At 39.6% G+C, this 18820-nt stretch overlaps 1 protein-coding gene across 1 annotated transcript in view; it reads left to right on the top strand.

Moving 5' to 3' along the window:
- Positions 1-18820, top strand: part of LOC311139011 (contactin-4-like) — a 217979-nt gene that overhangs the window by 93976 nt on the left and 105183 nt on the right. Inside the window, exons 4-5 of the mRNA XM_084173839.1 lie at positions 4066-4241; positions 16331-16426. Coding sequence (XP_084029965.1) covers positions 4066-4241; positions 16331-16426 — 272 coding nt within the window. The remainder of the gene's footprint in view (positions 1-4065; positions 4242-16330; positions 16427-18820) is intronic.

Genomic DNA, 18820 nt, shown 5'->3' with positions numbered 1-18820 from the left:
GAGCGGCATAGGCTAAGATGCAATAGATAGTATAGAATACAGTATGTACATATGAGACGAGTAATGCAAGATATGTAAACATTATTAAAGTGACTAGTGTTCTATTTATTAAAGTGGCCAGTGATTTTCAAGTCTGTATGTAGGCAGCAGCGCCTCTATGCTAGTGATGGCAAAGAGAATCATGTATGATTTACATTGTCCATATCCCAATAAAGTGATTAGTACCTATAATGCTTACTAGGGTTAAATATATTCCCCATTCAAAAGCATTATGAAGTATATAAATAGGACAATATCTGGATTTGATTAGTGCTTTGATCGAAAATTCAAGCCTGATGCTACTTGAGTCTGATGAGCCATACATTAAATACATTTTATTAGCCCTACATTAAAGACATTTAATGAGCCCAAGCCCAAAAAAGCCCAAATGATTGTGCCATTATTCAATACATGTATGATATAGGCTACTGAACATTACGCATGACAGAAAAACATAAAAGCCCATAGACGTAGCTAGCTATATACTCTCTTGGGTAAATAAATGAAACTAGCTCCAGTAGGCTAATCATTGAGTGTGAACTATATTACTGTACTGTATTGTATTATACTGTATTATATGGACTGGAATTACGCACATACACTACCAGTCAAAAGTTTGGACACACCTACTCATTCAAGGGTTTTTCTTTATTTTTTACTATTTTTTACGTTGTAGAATAATAGTGAAGACATCAAAACTATGAAATAACACACATGGAATCATGTAGGAACCAAAAAAGTGTTAAACAAATCAAAATATATTTGATATTCAAATAGCCACCCTTAGCCTTGATGACAGCTTTGCACACTCTTGGCATTCTCTCAACCAGCTTCATGAGGTAGTAACCTGGAATGCATTTCAATTAACAGGTGTGCTTTCTTAAAAGTTTATTTGTGGAATTTCTTTCCTTCTTAATGCATTTGAGCCAATCAGTTGTGTTGTGACAAGGTAGGGGGGTATACAGAAGATAGCCCTATTTGGTAAAAGACCAAGTCCATATTACGGCAAGAACAGCTCAAATAAGCAAAGAGAAATGACAGTCCATCATTTCCTTAAGACATGAAGGTCAGTCAATACAGAATATTTCAAGAACTTTGAAAGTTTCTTCAAATGCAGTCGCAAAAACCATCAAGTGCTATGATGAAACTGGCTCTCATGATGACCTCCACAGGAATGGAAGTCTCAGAGTTACCTCTGCTGCAGAGGATAAGTTCATTAGAGTTACCAGCCTCAGAAATTGCAGCCCAAATAAATGCTTCACAGAGTTCAAGTCACAGACACATCTCAACATCAACTGTTCAGAGGGGACTGTGTGAATCAGGCCTTCATGGTCGAATTGCTGCAAAGAAACCACTACTAAAGGACACTAATAAGAAGAAGAGACCTGCTTGGGCCAAGAAACAGGCGCAATGGACATTAGACCGGTGGAAATGTGTCCTTTGGTCTGGAGTCCAAATTTGAGATTTTTGGTTCCAACCACCGTGTCTTTGTGAGACACGGTGTGGATGAACGGATTATCTCCGCATGTGTAGTTCCCACCGTAATGCATGGAGGAGGAGGTGTTATGGTGTGGGTGTGCTTTGCTGGTGATACTGTCTGTGATTTACTTAGAATTCAAGGCACACTTAACCAGCATGGCTACCACAGCATTCTGCAACGATACGCCATCCCATCTGGTTTGGGCTTAGTGGGACTATCATTTGTTTTTCAACAGGACAATGACCCAACACACCTCCAGGCTGTGTAAGGGCTATTTTACCAAGAACGAGAGTGATGGAGTGCTGCATCAGAAGACCTGGCCTTCACAATCCCCCGACCTCAACCTGATTAAGATGGTTTGGGATGAGTCGGACCGCAGAGTGAAGGAAAAGCAGCCAACAAGTGCTCAGCATATGTGGAAACTCCTTCAAGACTGTTGGAAAAGCATTCCAGGTGAAGCTGGTTAAGAGAATGCCAAGAGTGTGCAAAGCTGTCATCAAGGCAAAGGGTGGCTATTTGAAGAATCTCAAATATAAAATATATTTTGATTTGTTTAACACTTTTTTGGTTACTACATGATTCCATATGTGTTATTTCATAGTTTTGATGTCTTCACTATTCTTCTACCATGTGGAAAATAGTAAAAATAAAGAAAAACCCTTGAATGAGTAGGTGTGTCCAAACTTTTGACTGGTTCTGTAGTTCAAACCATGATAAAGCAGGGGAGCGAACATGCGATTCTGGTACAGCACATGCGGTCTACAAAGTTACAAGTATAGGCTAGCGAATTTGATTTTAATTTTGGGCCTGTTTGTATAGTTAGTAGGCTGACGCATATATACCTTTCATAATATTTCCCCTAATGTTATTATCCTACCTCCTCTTTCTCTAGTGTTGCTTCATTCCTTCCTCACTTTCAACAGTTAAATGAAATACTTTTATTTAAGGAAACCATGAATAATATAGGACTAGAATTAAATGCAGAAGGCTTTCACTTCTATTCATGAAGATTGAATGGTTATGGGTCTGAATAAATAACTGCTATACCCTACCGTCATCGCGCGCGTTCGCTCTTCTTTCAAACTACCCGTATGTTCTATTGGCTGCTGTATTTAACATTAAGCAAACAAGAGCTTGTATTCCTCTTCGAATCGTCTATTGGTATAAGAAATGCTAAAATAAATCATGTTCAGCAAGCTATTCTAGTCCAAGAGCTAAGGAGCATTTTTTTAAGGAGAGAGTCCAGCAGAGCACGTGCGTGCGTATTGCTCAAGAGACAAAGGCTATAAGTTAGAAGCTTATTATGCATAAGCCATCATTAATTAGCAAAATATAAGGCTAACACTGCATTGAATGTATTACCTGAAAGAGGTAGACTAGTACATCTATATATAGCGCTATATATCAATCTAGAACAGGGTTATCTATTTTGGATGCAATTTGAATGGAGTTGATGGAGAGAGAGAAAGACTGAGAGAGAGTGCTCACTCGTTCACTGATTTAAAGCAACGACATTCGAGTAATAGTTTTTAAACTCTGCAGCTGCCATTAAAAAAAAATCTTTACAATTAAAAAATAAGGTGACCCCCGAAAGCCAGATGGATATGGGTACAGTAAATTAGACATGCATTCGGTCTTTATATTACTGTAGCATAGGCTATGCTGCAGCAAATGTAGGCCTACCTGTCACAAGAAAAAAAGTTACCATGATGAGATGACACTGTAGGTCTACATGGATTGTGAACTGTGCTCCATACTGTCTGTCCCCACCCTGAGCGTTGATTATTCGTCATGCAGAGGCCGTAGAGAAGCCAGATGTAGACATTGCATATAATTTAACAGTTCCATTACACGCCATGCTGTTCATATAAATAATTTATTATAATTTACCGGTTTCTCTGAGTGATTAATCCCGGGAAAAGGGAGTGGTTTTGGGAAGTAAATCCCGGTAAATCTCGGTAACCAGTTTCCCGCAATTCAACCCTAATGCTTACTCATCTGTGAAATGTTGTTTTGTTATCGTAACCAGCTTTCTGCTTTATGTGAAGTGATTGAGGAATTTCCTGCCTTCATAAGTGAATTATATCCTTCATTGATCACCTCTAACACCAATGATAATCTCGTAGCCTGGTGTAGAATGCAAAAGTAGAGAATGCAGTGTCCTAGCCATTAGTTTTAATTGTTGCAGCGTAATGATTAATCTGCATTTTTATGCCGTTTGACTTGGTGTCTAGCAAGATGAATGGCCACAGAGGCTGTGTATTGTTGGTGAATGAGTCTTCTCTGCTCTGTGATGTTCCGGCCGTCAGTGTAGTTCACTACTAAGATTAACGCTAAACTGTGGGGCATGGTTTGAGGGATCGCTTGATCCTTTATTAATCAAATGAAGGTAAAATCTCCATTTTCGTTCTTTGAGGTTCTTTGTCAGAATTTCATCTTGTCCTAAAGGTACAGTTCATGATCTACAATAGATGTAAGTTAATATTGGAATTCTCAGATTGTCTATCAATGTTCTGGATCTGACTTCTTTTTTGTTTTGTTTTTAGGTGGAAACTGAATGGCACCGCAATCACTCCCAAATCAGGCTCACACTACAGCCTGTCTGGAGGCAACCTCCGAATCAGCAATTTGAACAAAGACCAAGATGCTGGAACATATCAGTGCCTCGCCTCCAACTCTTTTGGGACCATCGTGAGCCGAGAGGCCAGTCTAACCTTTGCATGTAAGTCACTAACTATATTTTGTTCCCTCTCTGATCACACTGTACTAGCCAGCAGTGTGAAGGCATGTGACAGAAAAGATATGTCAGTGGGACTTGTCATAGTGTCTCGTGTCCCGCCTGATAAAATGATCAACATGGGAACATCTCCTTGGGGAGCAGCAGTTGCCAGTGCTGTGACTCCACACTCAGGATCTTAATCCTGATAAAGCTAATACATGAAACTACAACTCCCAACGCATAAAACTAACTCTCCACCACTTTCCTCAAGCTTGGACTCAAAATAAGTAACAATCAATGTCTGCACTACCACATGCAGTCTTCATAATACAGGACAAACTCTCAAAGATGTTCAGTTAAAGCATATTGAGAAAAAGTAATGGAATAGTGAGTACAAAAACTGAACATAAATCCTCTTCTCTCAGCATGTGAAAATAATGGGAATAAAATAATAAGATAAAGAAAAGATAAAGCAATATTTTTGCATAACCTTACGATCTCCGTTGAGTTGTTTTCCTATTGAGTAAGAGGAAGTCAATACTCCTTGCTGCTTCTCCAGTTATTGGACATCCTAAAATTCACGACAGTGAAGTGAGTGATGGCTTCTTCAGATTGAATTCTGATGCCCCACGGTGGGAACAAGGCCGCCCCATCCCTCACAGGCCATTTGTTTTGTCCCCTGGCCGGGCCCAGTCTCACTCCGGAGCAAGAGCAATCCTATTCTTTAGGGGAACTCCACTGTCACTATAGGGCGAAACAGTGACAGTTCCATCAATTGTCCAGGCCTGACCTTAAAGTCTTGGGATGTTGTCACATAGTAAGGGCCTGCATCTGTGACCGTCATCCATCTTCTTTATTACTCTTGGTATAGCTTAATTAACTCCACATGATGATTGAATGGTGCGGGTTCAAGACAATAATTTAAAGGGCAGTTGATATTATTAGAGCGTGTATCTTGCAATTTGTTAGAGTATGTGGCTCTCAGCTTAATGTCAACATTGCGACGACATTCCCTGATGTAGATAGCCACATGTTGTCTTCCCAGATGATCAACAATGTTTTAAAGATTTGATTGATTAGAGCAGAAAGCATTGATACACTAAACTAATTCCATAGGAGAAGAGGACATTTAATATAGTGTTTATTGATCTCATCAATACTTTAGATATGAGTGATTATTGGTGGATTTAGCCCTGTTATGCCTGCAGGCCAAATATACTGTACATCAAATTAATCCTGGGGAGATAGTTTTCCATGTGTTAATTTCTTACCTGTTTCCATGTTGTCTGTTCTTGACCTTTAAAATGGTTTTCTGTTGATTCAGATTCAATCTTTGAATGGTATTTCACAGTGAAATTTGAATAATATTTCACTGTAACGTGCATACAATATGTAATGCTCTTAAGTGGTGCAGCCCAATTCAGTTCAATCAATAATATATTCTGTCAGCTCTTAAAATATTGCTCTTAAAATACATTCAATGGTGATATGCATCAATCAATACCGTCTTCTTCCAGAGAGGCGTAATGAAAGTTGGCTATTTAGTGATTGAAAATATGCTCTGTGATTAATTTGCTGGAGCTTGACCTCGTAGAGTTGAGATAATACACTGAACAAAAATATAAACACAACATGCAACAATTTCAAAGATTTTACTGAGTTACAGTTCATATCAGGAAATCAGTCAATTTAAATGAATTCCTAGGCCCTAATCTATGGATTTCACCTGACTGGGAATACAGGTATGCATCTGTTAGCCACAGATCACTTTTAAAAAAGGTAGGGGCGTGGATCAGAAAACCTGTCAGTATGTGGTGTGACCACCATTTGCCTCATGCAGCGCGACACATCTCCCTCTCGTAGATTTGATCAGGCTGTTGATTGTGGCATGTGGAATGTTGTCCCACTCCTCTTCAATGGATAGGGGGAAGTTGCTGGATATTGGCGGGAACTGGAACACGGTGTCATTTTATACACGTTGATCCAGAGCATCCCTAACATGCCTGGTGAGTATGCAGGCCATGGAAGAACTGGGACATTTTCAGCTTCCAGGAATTGTGTACAGATCCTTGCGACATGGGGCCGTGCATTATCATGCTGAAACATGAGGTGAGCGTGCCAATGATTGGCATGACAATTGGCCTCAGGATCTTGTCACGGTATCTCTGTGCATTCAAAATGCCATTGATAAAATGCAATTGTGTTTGTAGTCCGTAGCTTATGCCTGCTGCGTTCACAATGTTAGCATCAGCAAACCACTTGCCTACCTGACGCCATACACCCTGTCCGCCATCTATAGATGAAATGACGTGGTTACACATGGTCTGCGGTTGTGAGGCCGGTTGGACGTACTGCCAAATTCTCTCAACGACGTTGGAGGCGGCTTATGGTAGAGAAATGAACTGCACATTTTAATGGCCTTTTGTTGTCCCCAGCACAAGGTGCACCTGTGTAATGATCATGCTGTTTAATCAGCTTATTGATATCCCACACCTGTCAGGTGGATGGATTATCTTGCAAATGAGAAATGCTCATTAACAGGGATTTAAAGGAAATGTTGCACAAAATTTGATATAAATAAGCTTTTTGTCCATGTGGAAAATTTCTGGGATCTTTTATTTCAGCTCATGAAACATGGGACCAACTCTTTACATGTTGCGTTTATATTTTTGTTAAGTGTAAAAAGGGTTAAAAAACTATTAACATCAAATGGTCCCAAAGTACTTTAAAGATTAAGAAGATATGTTTTTCTCCGCCTTTCCTCCTGAATTGGCTTGCTTTAATTGCATAGATACTGAAAGCCTTTTCAGTAAGATCCATAGGAAATGGATAATTGTCATAATGGACGCACTGATGCTGTCTGAAGAACAAGCTCTGCCTCCTAATTCAGTAATTGTGTTCTGGGTATAGAAAGTGTTTTTTTATTAAAATAGACATTGATAGTGAAACTCATGCATAGTGTCTTAATCATGTTTCTTGTGTACTGTAATCTTTTTTGGAATACATAATTGGTGTTGTGATTCATTTCAAATCAAATCAAATTTTATTGGCCACATGCGCCGAATACAACAGGTGCAGACATTACAGTGAAATGCTTACTTACAGATCTTAACCAACAGTGCATTTTTTTTTTAAATAAAAAAGTAAAATAAAACAACAACAAAAAAGAGCAGAAGTAAAATAAAATAACAGTAGGGAGGCTATATATACATTTACATTTTAGTCATTTAGCAGACGCTCTTATCCAGAGCGACTTACAGTTAGTGAGTGCATACATACTTTTTTATACTTGCCCCCCATGGGAATCGAACCCACAACCCTGGCGTTGCAAACGCCATGCTCTACCAACTGAGCTACATCCCTGCCGGCCATTCCCTCCCCTACCCTGGACGACGCTGGGCCAATTGTGCGCCGCCCCATGGGTCTCCCGGTCGCGGCCGGCTACGACAGAGCCTGGATACGAACCAGGATCTCTAGTGGCACAGCTAGCACTGCGATGCAGTGCCTTAGACCACTGCGCCACTCGGGAGACGCAGGGGGGTACCGGTGCAGAGTCAATGTGCGGGGGCACCGGCTAGTTGAGGTAGTTGAAGTAATATGTACATGTGGGTAGAGTTAAAGTGACATAAATATATGCATAAATAATTAACAGAGTAGCAGCAGCGTAAAAAGATGGGGTGGGGGGTGGGGGGGCAGTGCAAATAATCCAGGTAGCCATGATTAGCTGTTCAGGAGTCTTATGGCTTGGGGGTAGAAGCTGTTGAGAAGTCTTTTGGACCTAGACTTGGCACTCCGGTACCGCTTGCCGTGCGGTAGCAGAGAGAACAGTCTATGACTAGGGTGGCAGGAGTCTTTGACAGTTTTGAGGGCCTTCTTCTGACACCGCCTGGTATAGAGGTCCTGGATGGCAGGAAGCTTGGCCCCAGTGATGTACTGGGCCGTACGCACTACCCTCTGTAGTGCCTTGCGGTCGGAGGCCGAGCAGTTGCCATACCAGGCGGTGATGCAACCAGTCAGGATGCTCTCGATGGTGCAGCTGTATAATTTTTTGAGGATCTGAGGACCCATGCCAAATCTTTTCAGTCTCCTGAGGGGGAATAGGCTTTGTCGTGCCCTCTTCCCGACTGTCTTGGTGTGTTTGGACCATGATAGTTCGTTGGTGATGTGGACACCAAGGAACTTGAACCTCTCAACCTGTTCCACTACAGCCCGTCGATGAGAATTGGGGCGTGTTCGGTCCTCTTTTTTTTCATGTAGTCCACAATCATCTCCTTTGTCTTGGTCACGTTGAGGGAGAGGTTGTTATCCTGGCACCACACGGCCAGGTCTCTGACCTCCTCCCTATAGGCTGTCTCATCGTTGTCGGTGATCAGGCCTACCACTGTTGTGTCGTCGGGTTTATCAAGGTCTGAATGGCTAAAATTAAAAATATTTGAAGAATTTCAAGAATGAATAAATAACTAGATTTTCCAGATTTTCTCAGTTTTTTTTTATGAATAACAATCTGTCAACCACTGTACTGTATATCATCTTCATCTCATCCGGCCCCTTTCAACACTGTGGATAGTTATTCTCCCTCCATCACTCCTTTTCCATTTGGTACAACAACTGTTATGTTTATTTCATTCTGTCTCAATATTCATGGGATTTGTCATTTATTCCTCACAACGTCTCACTCTCAGGATATACTTGTCTTGGTTGATGTAATGTTCAATCTGTTTGCTCTGTGGATGCAAATCCTCTGATGTTGGAACTGTTGCTCACTTTAGTTTACACCAATGGCTAGTTTTCCATCTGGTTGTGCATCAGCAGTTTTCTCTCAATTGTTATGTCAGTCACTGAGAGTCACTCAATTAGCCGATGTCAGCTACCATTTTTTAGATTGGTAAGTTAGTATAGCCAGCGATCTAAACTTGTAATAATCGTGGTCGAATACTGACCGGGGGCCCCCATTGATTTTATTAGTCACTCTCACTCAGATATCATATTAAAATCTGCAAACATTTCTCTCCACCCTATGGCAAAATGAGTAGAATTTCAGGAAATTAGCTGTAAAACTGCAAATGTTTCTCTCCTCCCAATGACACAATATGTAGAATTGCATTAAAGTACTTATAAAATTGCTACATTTTCTCTACACCCCATGGCAAAAGACAGAGATTTAAAGAAAAAAATCACTTAGGGCCCCCAAAAAGTTAGGCTAGGCTCTGACTGCATGTGTGGGCATGGATGTGGGTACACAGACACGCAAGCCACTGCGGCCCCTCATGATGAGTTCAGATTTTTTGTTGCCCCCACCCACATCAAAGTTGCCCATCCCTGTGTTATACCATCTGCATCTGCTTACATGTAAGAGATTTAGCTGTCATGCTTAGATATCGTGCTTGTAGGCCTCCTGTAGCTCAGTTGGTAGAGCATGGTGCTTGCAACGCCAGGGTTGTGGGTTTGTTTCCCACGGGGGGCCAGTGTGAAAAATGTATGCACTCACTAACTGTAAGTCGCTCTGGATAAGAGAGTCTGCTAAAATGTAAATGTAAATATCATTTTTTCTCTACTGCACTGTTGGAGCTAGGAACAAAAGCATTTCACTACACCCGCGATAACATCTGCAAAATATGTGTACGCGACCAATAACATTTGATATTTTACGCGATCGTCAATGTTACCCCCATGAGAGTGGCAGTGCTCCAAATAATCTGACGTTACCCTTCCTCCCGTGACCTTGTGATGGATGGTGGTGCTGCCAGTGAGGAGTTGGTCCTGTCTGCTGCCTGAGCCATGATGGATAGAGGGCCGCTCTCTCACTCAATACCGTCTGCCCTTGATTATTATTTCTATTGATTCTTTATCGGTGATTATATAAAAGATGTACACCCATAATTCATATGGATGAATAGCTTGTATATGCAATGTTTCTGAGTCACAGTGTTGCCACCTCAAAGGTCATGCTTTCAATGTGATACATTGTTCTGCAGTGTATTAATGTTTGACTACAGAGTTAGAAAAAAGATTTACCAATAATAAGTTATGGGATGTATTTGTTGGCAATGGAAATGGAAATGTGAGTCCAGATTAAAATTATGTTAGTGCAGACATTTCTATACGTATACATTTAGCCACAAAACAGTCCTCAGTTGTTTTAATTTTATATTCATAGAGCACCGATGTATTTCTCTCACAGAGCATGTGCAATTATACAGACAGATGTGCTGTTTTTTAACTTCTGTTTTTTCATCTTTTATACAAGCCCCCCTCATCCAGAGATTTAAGAATCATACTAGATTTGCTAAACATGGTGTAAAAATTCCCGTAAATCCTAAAGGATTTACATGAATCCCTCGTTTAAATGCAAATATTTCCTGAACACTACTCTCCAGCTGTTGTGATAATGTGTATAGAGAGAGTACATTAAGCTGAGTTAATGAAGTGTAAATAGCTACCAGCTATATTCTGGCTTTAGATTTTTTTTACCTCAAATGAATGCAGGTATCTTCACTGTACTGTATGCAGTTGCATCAGATATCATTTGCATCTCTCCCCTTTGTGGCTTTGAATGGTTATTCTATGATAAGAACAAAATTAAAAGAAATATCACTCATTACTGCACATTTGAACCTACGCTATTTGAACCTATGCTATTAAGCAATGTCAGCTACAGTTAACCCCAGGTACAGTAAGTTAAGCGTGAAAAAAGGAATCTAACTTTCAAGTGGAATGGACTCTCCTGTGAAACCTCCAGGGTTGGTTTGTGAGTTCAGCGGAAAGTGAAGGATGTGGAAACCATCAAAAGCATCCTACTGTTTTATTAGTCATATGTACAGGATACACATGGTATACATCGTCAAACAAAATGCTTACTTGCAGGTTTTGTGTATGTGTGCCATTGAGGGTGAATATGCAAGACAAAATATTTAAGTGCCTTTGAATGGGGTATGGTAGTAGGTGCCAGGCGCACCGGTTTGTGTGTCAAGAACTGCAATGCTGCTGGGTTTTTCACGCTCAAAAGTTTTCAGTGTGTATCAAGAATGGTCCACCACCCAAAGGACATCCAGCCAACTTGACACAACTGTGGGAAGCATTGCAGTCAACATGGGCCAGCATCCCTGTGGAACACTTTTGACACCTTGTAGAGTGCATGCCCCAACGAATTGAGGATGTTCTGAGGGCAAAAGGGATGCAACTCAATATTAGGTGTTCCCAATGTTTTGTACACTCAGTGTATATTACCTTGTTTATTTCTCAAAAAATCATGGGAAGAGTAGTTCAATGCCAACATTTACAGGGCCTGACTCTTTTCTTGTGACTGTGATGATAATTATTAGAGATGTCCCTTGAAGGTTGACTGCATGCTTTCATGCTTTCTTTTGAACAAAAAGAGCCATGTACACAGCTGTGTGCTCAGAGGAGCATGCTTTTGGTCAAGTCTCCAGCACTGTCCCCTCTGACCTTACAGGCTCTTCTTAAGGCATTGGCTGTATCATACTGTAATAAGGATTTCGACTGGACTCTTCAGGACCTTTTTGCAGCAATGGTTTGTTTGCTCTGTTTCTGCTTTTAGGACGGGAGGGGGCACAGTTGGATTTTAGCACTATCAATATCTCTCTGTGTGTGTGTGTGTGTGTGTGTGTGTGTATCTGCGCACACATGGGTGTGTGCATGTGTATTTTATCAGGATGATCAAACATAGCCTCCTGCACTGGCAGTGAAGTGGCCCCAGTACCGCTTCTTGTTACTACAACGGCTTTTATCCTAAATAATGCCCAAAAATATACTTTGTAAAATTTCCTCAGCACCTTAGATGTCCAATGCTTTTGTCCACTTTGTTCCTTCAGGCTCTCTATTTCCTAGGCTCTCTGGGGCTTTTATCTAGCACCCCATCCTGTTTGGAGATGAAAGAGGGTGGCGATGTCACTCCAAACCTTTTGTTACCAATCCCCTGGTTCCCAGATTGGACCACTATAGACACAGAATTACCTCCATGGGCCCACATGTACGGGACATCTGCAAGCCATTCATTAAAACTGTGTTTTGATAGAGAAAAGTCAAGGAGTCTAGACTTCCCAAATGAGGAGTTCACTTTCAGACAATAAGCCCAGTCAGTCAGAGATGCATGTTTTATATCACATTTGAATTTACCTGTAAATTAATTGTACAATTTGAACTGCCATAGCATATGAAACCAATTTGGAAGTAGACAATTGTGTTCAGAATAGTATTCAACATAAATTATTCACAAATGGAATTAACTTTCTACTGATTTCTATCAGTGTGCGGTTCAATGGTATCAGAAAATCATCTCTATTTTTTAGAGATCAGTTAAATTGCTGAGGTAGTTGCATATAGCTAATTGACTCCAAATTGCCAAATCTCACATTAATCTGTGAGAAATTGCAAAGAATTGCTTTTCTTAATAGAGCTTTAGAGTCTCAAATAGCTATTAGCAAAAGTGTGTTCCTGGGTTAAGAGGGGATTTATGTTCTAAGAAATAATTAAAGCCTGCCTCCTAATCGACATGTCCCATAACCAGTATGACATATATTAGCTGACCTTATAGTCCTCTTAATAAATCAGTGAGCCCAGTCATTTTACATTTAAATCTGCTCCTGGAGCAGAACTAACAGCAATCTAGTTTGAAAGCAGGTTTGGTTGGTTGCTGAGAGAGACGCTCAAGACTTTTCCATCGAGTCGCCCTGTAAAGAGAGAGAGCTTTCATTCCAGCATCGCTGCTCGAGGTGACATGATAATATGGAGCATAGTACAGAGCAAGGTTAATTAAGGTTAATTAATCAAATTGGAACAATATGTGCTCTTAAATCTGCGATATCACCCATTATCAAATAAATGTCTCTTTGTTCCCAGTGGTAGAAAGATACAGTATGAATGTATTTTGTGTCACTATCTGTGTCCACAACAGTCAAACTCTGGCCATTTTTGTGTAGACAGGTTTCATTTTAGTCACTTGCAGTGAGTTAACGCACTGCAAAAAATGAAAATCTTGCCTAGATTTGACCTAGATTTAAAAAATCTTGTATTGAGATAATTAAGTCAAAATTACTTGTTTTGTGTTGACTTAGCTTACCCTGAAAATGCATTTGTCTTGTATTAAGATATTCTGACTTGTATCAAGCTTTTTTTTTGTTTAAAATAAGCAAAATTATCTGTCAGTGCACTGAGATAATTTGCCTTGATAAGACGCCAGATCATTTTGCTTATTTTAACCTAATAAAAGGCTTGATACAAATCAGAATATCTTAATCCAAGACAAATTATCTTGATGCAGTTTCTGGGTAAATGAAATAAACTCAAAACAAGTAACTTTGACTTAATTATCTCAATACAAGATTAAAATCTAGGTATGATGTTTTTTGTTTTTTTGCCATGTAATGGTTAGTTCATACTGTCCCCACTTCAAAGTGTGTCATTACACATAAACAAAATGGAACATTCCGTACACTGCAATTTTTTTTATCTTGTATTGAGATAATTAAGTCAAAGTTACTTGTTTAGAGGGAATTAGGGGAATTTGTCCACAAGCTCGCTGCTGCTGTTTTGTCTTAGTGAGATATCTACAGTACCTGTCTGTGCAGCTTTTTTTCTCCAAACTAATTTATCTGTTTTGTGGGGCTGCTCCTTTCATGCCTGTGGTAGCTATGGCATTATTCCAAATCTAATCACTGCTTACAGCGTCTTCAAAGGCATTGAGAAGTTCCTATTGCAACTTATTTACCCAGCTCCCACCCAAGACTCCTCTGCACACTCATCCATGAAGTCTGTTCTGTGCTCCCCAAATTACCTTTACCCAGATCCGCTGGGCAACAATAGCGGGGAGAATTGCAGGAAGCTGTTGTGACCTGTTATTGTTTTCCATCAATTGTCAAGTATAAATTAGTTTCAATAAAAAGGTAATTTTAGTTTCTAAGCCGTTTTTAAATTGCTTTGTAATGTTTGCGGTGGTAAGAGTGATGAAAAAACCCACAATGGAAACCTGATAACCACTGGAACCATTAAAATCCTTCATGTGTGACTTAGGCTAAGCAAAATACTTTCTGCCTACAGGAGCCCCATATTGATTTGGAATTTATTGGTTTTATCCACAACACTTTGGGTCCAATATTGACTTTTTAATTTTCGGTGACTATGAGTTCATAATTTCAGACGTAAAATTACGTGATCACAGTTATTTTGCAGTCTGCCTCAGCTGTGATATTTTTCCATCTGGCTAAGCCGTGCTACAATGATCTAATCTAGTGTTGATAACAATCTCATGTGGTAGTGATTCCTAAATGGTTGCACAGTGTTGTATATACTGTTTGATATCCTTTCTTCTTATTTCTCGTCTGTTTGTTTCTAGTATTACATTGTTATTGATTATTGCATTGTTGAGTTTTGAGTTAGCAAGAAAGGCATTTCACTGTACTTGTGCATGTGACATTAAAACTTGAAACTAGTAAATATCTAAGATGTAATACAAGGGGTGCTAATTAAGCAATTGTTTGTGTAGTGTCCAATTCATTTAACGACTTTTACTGCATGAAGTAGTAATAATCATCTTCAACTTAAAAGCTTTCACAGCACTGAAATGTTTCAATCTGTTCAGCTTTGCCCTAGACTCATGTATTTTACTGCATTGGGTGGCTTCATAGATATATTCTTCTTCTTTGTGTTTGGGGATTTTCTGATTAAATCAAACTTGGTTTCAGCCCAATGACACTCGATTGTATTGATTAATGGAGTCATACATTTAGAATGCTTACTGTATATGGTGTTCATAATTTTTGGAAGATACAAATGTTTGCTTACATCTTTAGACAAATGGTAGTTTTTGTCAGCTTTCTGAGACTTGGGATCCCTCAGTAAAGAGCAGTGGTGTAAAGTACTTTAAAAAAAATACTTTAAAGTACTACTTAAGTCATTTTTTAGGGTATCTGTACTTTACTTTACTATTTATATGTTTGACAACTTCTACTTTTACTCCACTACAAGAAAATATGTACTTTTTACTCCCATACATTTTCCCTGACACCAAAAGGACAGAATGATGGTCAAATTCACACACCTATCAATATAACGCATTGTCATCCCAACTGCCTCTGATCTGGCGGACTCACTAAACACATACTGAGTCTGTAAATTATGTCTGAGTGTTGGAGTGTGCCCTGTCTGTCTGTAAATAAAAAGGAAATTGTGCCATCTGGTTTGCATAATATAAGGAATTTGATGAATAGCATTTACTTTTACTTGTACTTTTACTAAAGTATGACTATTGAGTACTTTTTCCACCACTGTACTTAAAGGAAAATTCCACCCAAAATCTTTTGGTATGTGTTTCATTAGTCCATTGTTGACATAGTCCCAAAATGTTTTGCTTGTCAGCAATCAAGTTTTCAAGACATGTAACTTTTGAAATACAAAACTCATCCCCATATGATGCATCTTACATCATATGATGCTGCGTTTTGCGTCATATGATGCAAAATGCATCATACGGGTATGATTTCTGTATTTTGAAAGCTACATATCTTGAAAACTTGATTTTGGGACTATGTCAACAAGGCACTAATGAAACAAGTACCAAAAGATAGTTTTGGGGTGGAATGTTCCATTAAGTACACTTAAAACCAGATCTTTTTAGATTTTACTCAAGTAGTATTTTACTGGGCGACTTTCACTTTTACTTCAGTCATTTTCTATTAAGGTATCACACAGATGTTCATAAAGCTTAAGGCTGTTTACCACCCCCAAATGTGTATACTTACTGCACAAGGCAAGGCTCACAGGGATTTCCAGGATGACTATTCATCTCCAGCTAAATATACTTCTCACTACTTTTCTTTCTGACCAATGTTTACTTTCGATAAGTTAGATGCACAGCAGAGCTGAACCAAAGCTGAGATTGTTCAATTTGAATAACAGAGTTAGTCTTTCTTTTCTTTTGATATCTTTCTAATTTGAAGACTATTTTTTCTTGCTCTGCACAAAAAAAAAAAAAAAAAAAGTGTATGTTTTATCTTGCAAAGATTTGTCAGGCCACAATCCAGCAGGGGGTTTTACATAATGCCTGTTACATAATGCCTATTATTATTATGTTTCAGACTTGGAAAACTTCAAGACCCACCGAAGAAACTCAGTGTCAGTTCGCGAGGGACAGGGGGTGGTGCTGCTGTGTGGTCCCCCATCTCACTCTGGAGGTAAGAAAGCAAACACAGACTCTTTGCAGTGACAACTGAGCAATGCTGTTTCACCCACTTGTCAGGCAATACCACATCTCTCTCTCTCTCTCTCTCTCTCTCTCTCTCTCTCTCTCTCTCTCTCTCTCTCTCTCTCTCTCTCTCTCTCTCTCTCTCTCTCTCTCTCTCTCTCTCTCTCTCTCTCTCTCTCTCTCTCTCTCTCTCTCTCTCTCTCTCTCTCTCTCTCTCTCTCCTGAACACATTGAAACTTTTTAAACAGCTGTCTTAAGAAATGTCCAAGGCTGAGACATCAGAAATGGAGAGTAGGGTTTCCAGACAGGCATCTCCTCTCTGCAGCTTTTGGCTCCTGGAGCTACAAATCTTACTCTTTCTCATGGTTCTAAGACCGTCAGCAAGTGTTAGCTTGCCAAACTGCCATCTGGAGTGACAAGTGTTTGTGTGCCACTAGCCTATAGTCCACTAAGTTCAACCAACACCCTCATCACCAACCTCTGTGGGGGGCCAAGTGATCTCCAACACATCTTTATCCAATAGATACTGTAGCTCTTCCTCTGCTAACCATGGGGGGTCAAGCCATTCTTCTCTGTAGGGAGTTCAGCATTCTCTCCCTAACAGCCTTGGAGTCCCACCTCTCCTTCTCCTCATTTAGTGGATTTCTGTGAGCACCTCTCAGGCCTCCTCACCCTCTCTGTGCCTTCCATGGTCCTCTGTAGCTCAGTTGGTAGAGCATGGCGCTTGCAACGTCAGGATAGTGGGTTTGATTACGTAAAATGTAAGCACCAAAGGAGGCTGGTGAGGGGAGGACAGCTCATAATAATGGCTGGAATGGAGTGAATGGAATGGTATTAAAAGATATGGAAACAATGTGTTTGATACCATTCCATTAATTCCCTTCCAGCCATTACAATGAGCCTGTCCTCCCCAATTATGGTGCCACCAGCCAGCTGTGGTATGCACTCATAACTGTAAGTCACTTTGTATAAAAGTGTCTGCTAAATGGAATATATTATTTATATTTTATAATTTCGCATATCAGTGTGATTACTTTTATTCATAAAGAGAGCAGCATGTGTATTTGCTGCTTATTACTGGTGTTGACAGTGTTTCTCATTTATACGTGGTTTATTAGCTTCATATCCACAAAATGTTTTCTCATCAAATTACCGTCGGTTGATGTTAGTTTCTTTCGCACTGAGAACTATAAACCCATCAGAACTGAGAACTGTAATTTTCAGTTCTACTGAATATCCTTACATGATTAAACAGAATAATTCATTACTTTTCAAAAGCAAGTTGAATTTCCATGGTGAAACATACAGCATTTTGCTTCTATTGTATTTTCTATTTTATGTCACACAGATGTTCATAAATTGTTAACAGGTCAAAAGATAACAATTTATTGCTTTAGTTCTCACCACTTCTTAGAAACTGAAGAATACTCAGAAGTGAAGAGGATAAGTTTGTATTCCCTGTAGTTGAAAAGGGTGTCTGGTGTTACTTATTCATAAGCTTACTACATGAGAAAATAATTGTTGTGAAGGCTGAACTTTATATACAGTTTTATCTCACAGTAATTTGTTTTGGCTGGTGAAGAATTAAAACTGTATAGCTATTGAATAGAAATAAAAAATGAGGAATTTATCTTTTGAACATTTTGTACCCGCTCAATATTTCTGAAATATCTGAACTGAATGTGCAGCCGAGATGACAAAGCTTGACAAGTAGGCCTACCAAAATGTTTTCTTGTTATTTGTGTATTTGAATATTTCTGAGAGAGAAAACTGGTAAACATTTAAACGATTCCCTTTTAGCCAGGGAATTATATATTTTTTTATATTCTGAGTTCTGTAGCTTTAGCTTACCAGGCTTTGTGTGAGGAAGAGCTCATGTCATAGAACAAACCATTTCCTCAAAGTCTCTTCCTCCTACAGGTCTTATAGCTTCAGTAGGATGCTGTTATAGCAATGAGTCACAGTAACACCATTATAATGACGGTGCATTTTCTCATGCTATGACTATAAGCATTAACTGCTACTGTAGGCACACATCCTGAAAAATAGGGTATCCACAGATTTCCAATCACTTATGCGCTATCATTTTGGCTGTCACCTTTGCCTCTTGGCACATTCTGTCTCATTTTGGCAGATGGATCAGATGTGATGGCTCCCATCTCTTTCAGGAACAATTAAATGTAACACCAGCTTTGCCTCACCCATTCAAACCTCTCTCACAGATGTCATGAATTCACTTACTACCCCTACAGTGAAAAAAACCTGAAAGTACAGTAAGGGAGCGGTCAAAATTGTTACCTGGAGAAAAATGTGGGAGGGTCATGCTTTTTCTATTTCAGTCATGGGGAGGGTTTAGTATTTTTTTATTCAGTTCAGGGGAGGG

This window comes from Coregonus lavaretus (genome assembly GCF_964263955.1).
Source record: "Coregonus lavaretus genome assembly, chromosome: 12".
Lineage (NCBI taxonomy): Eukaryota > Metazoa > Chordata > Actinopteri > Salmoniformes > Salmonidae > Coregonus > Coregonus lavaretus.
This window is presented reverse-complemented; position numbering and strand designations above follow the sequence as displayed.